At 67.0% G+C, this 2,294-nt stretch overlaps 1 protein-coding gene across 1 annotated transcript; it reads right to left on the reverse strand.

Annotated features, from left to right (window-relative positions):
- Positions 1-804: 804 nt before the first annotated feature.
- FOXI2 (forkhead box I2) lies at positions 805-2,028 on the reverse strand. Its single transcript, XM_074999610.1, has 2 exons — positions 1,476-2,028; positions 805-1,265 (listed from the first exon to the last, which is right to left on the reverse strand). The coding sequence occupies exons 1-2, from the start codon at positions 2,026-2,028 to the stop codon at positions 805-807; spliced, it is 1,014 nt and encodes a 337-aa protein (XP_074855711.1).
- Positions 2,029-2,294: the final 266 nt, after the last annotated feature.

The following is a 2,294-nucleotide window of genomic DNA, read 5'->3' on the forward strand; positions in this document are numbered from 1 at the left end:
AGCCCTGGCTGCTCTGCTTCCCGGTGCCTGTTTTGTCTAGAGAGCAGCCAGACAAGCCCAGCTGCTCCGTGGACAGAGCTGAGCGCTCTCCCAGTTGGCTTTTGCATGTGGCTGCATTCTGTCAGACTTTTGTGGGGGGAAATCTCTTCCGAGGGTCACTTCTATCCACAGGTGGCTATAGTGTAACGATGGCCATTGAGTCCATAAACATTTAGGCTACATCTACATGGGCAGCCTCTGTTGTCAGGTGAGCAGAGAAACCTTGGCTGTACCTCTGGGGACAGACAGCAGCTACACATAAAGCAGATTGAAAGAGCAATCTGCTCTGTCAACCAAGAGCACCCAGGCTGCCCTGCCTTCTCTGGACAGAATGGCTGCGGGAAGCTCTGCAAACAGGGCTGCCTGGGGTAGGGGATGCCCTCGCTGTGGACAGAAGTGTCTACACAGGCACTGTTGACAAATCTGTTGACAGAAGAGCTATTCCTGAAAGGGAACAGGGACGAAGTTGACAACTGAACAGCTGAGTTTTGTCCACAGACTTCCCAGAGTGCGTTACTGCGGTAGGCGAGTTTGGCGGACACAAGGCCTGTTCTGTTGACAGAAACTGCCCAAAGAGACCCACCACCTTACACTCGCTCGCTCTCGCTCTCTCTGTGTGTGTGTGTGTGTGTATAGGGAGCGGTGGTGGGAGTTAAGGCACATCCAGTGTCCCAAACTAGCCGGAATCTGTTCTGAGCCCGGGGTACACACACCTCTAGGCACAGCAGGTGCTGCGGCCAGTTACCCCGTTGATTCCTAGTCAGTTCAAACTTCCGAGCCGTCCCTGCTAAACACCAGCTGGTTGAGGCTGAAGGTGCTCAGGAGGGGCAGGGCACTGCCACCATAGTCCATCCTGGGCCTCGGGTCGCACGGCTGGGGGGCGCCGCTGCTGGAAGCGGAGCCCGCGCGCGGAGCAGGTGCTACTTGCCGGCCAAAGCCCTCCTTCCCCGGGCCGCAGGCCTGCCCGCTGGAGGAACTGGGGCTGCGCTCGGGCGCTGGGGCGGGCGTGGGTCCCCTCCCGGGGCCGGCACAGTTCCGCAGCGCGGCGCAGCCCGAGCCCAGCAGCCGGCAGGAGTCTGGAGCCTTCAAGGCGGCGCCGGAGTTCGGCTCCTCCGCTTTGCCCGGCGCGCCGGGCGCCTCCGACCGCCGCCGCCGCTTCCTGCGAAAGTTGCCGTTGTCGAACATTTTCTCGCAGTTCGGGTCCAGGGTCCAGTAGTTGCCTTTGCCTAGGGAGAGAGGGACAGCACAGCGGCCGGGCCGGGCTGGGCCCGCGGGACCCTGCGCCGCGCTCCAACGCTCCCGGCCCCGGCTGCGCAGCTCCGAACCTAGACGCGCTCGACGGCCCGTGCGCCTCGGCCGGGCGCGCTCCATGCTCAGCGCCCAACGCTGGCTCCGAGGATGCCCTGTGCCCCGGCCCGGCCCCGGGGGGTCCTTACCTGGATCGTCCTCCTCCCGGGGCACCTTCCTGAAGCAGTCGTTGAGGGACAGGTTGTGCCGGATGGAGTTCTGCCAGCCCGCCCGGCTCTGCTGGTAGAAGGGGAAGCGCTCGGCCACGTACTGGTAGATCTGGCTCAGGGTGAGCCGCTTCTCCGGCGCGCTCTGGATGGCCATGGCGATGAGAGCCGAGTAGGAGTAGGGCGGCCGCACCAGCGGGAAGAGCTCCGGCTGGCCGGGGAGGGCGAGCCAGCCCAGCTCCGCGCCGCCCAGCCCCGGGCCGGGGGTCAGCAGTGAGCTCGGGGCGCTCGCGTAGGCCGAGGGGAGGAAGGGCGCTCCGGGGGAGCCCGCGAGGTAAGGGGCGGCGCCGATGGCAGGCGCGTTGAGCCACAGGTAGGGGTTGGCGGCCGGCGGGCTGGGCTCGCTCAGGCCGTAGCCGGGCGGGGAAGCGGCGGGCGGGTACCCGCCCAGGTGCTCGCACTGCGCAGCCACGTCCAGGAAATCCCGCGCCTGCGGAGGAGGCGCGGTCGCGGGCGGCTGCCCGAAGGAGCTCATGGTCCGCAGCGGCGCACGGCGGCTCCGGCCTGGCTGGCGCGGGATGGGCGCGCGCAGGCACCGCGGCAAGGCTTTAACCGCGGCCGGGAGAGACGGGCTGGAGCGGGGCAGCGCCGCCCATCCCCGCTCCACCTCCGCCCCGCCAGCGGCCCCCCTCCGCCGCGGGGCGGCCCTCCGCGCTCCCCTGCGCAACGGCACAGCTACGCAGCCTGTGCTCCCCGCCGCCACACACCCCGCGCCTTACTACACAACTACACAGCCTGTGC

The sequence above is a fragment of the Carettochelys insculpta genome, chromosome 7, assembly GCF_033958435.1.
Source record: "Carettochelys insculpta isolate YL-2023 chromosome 7, ASM3395843v1, whole genome shotgun sequence".
Lineage (NCBI taxonomy): Eukaryota > Metazoa > Chordata > Testudines > Carettochelyidae > Carettochelys > Carettochelys insculpta.

Coding starts and splice junctions, on each gene's coding strand:
- FOXI2 (XM_074999610.1), bottom strand. CDS start 2,028: ATGAGCTCCTTCGGGCAGCCGCCCGCGACCGCGCCTCCTCCGCAGGCG. Junction 1,266..1,475: donor CCGGGAGGAGGACGATCCAG/GTAAGGACCCCC, acceptor CTCTCTCCCTAG/GCAAAGGCAACTACTGGACC.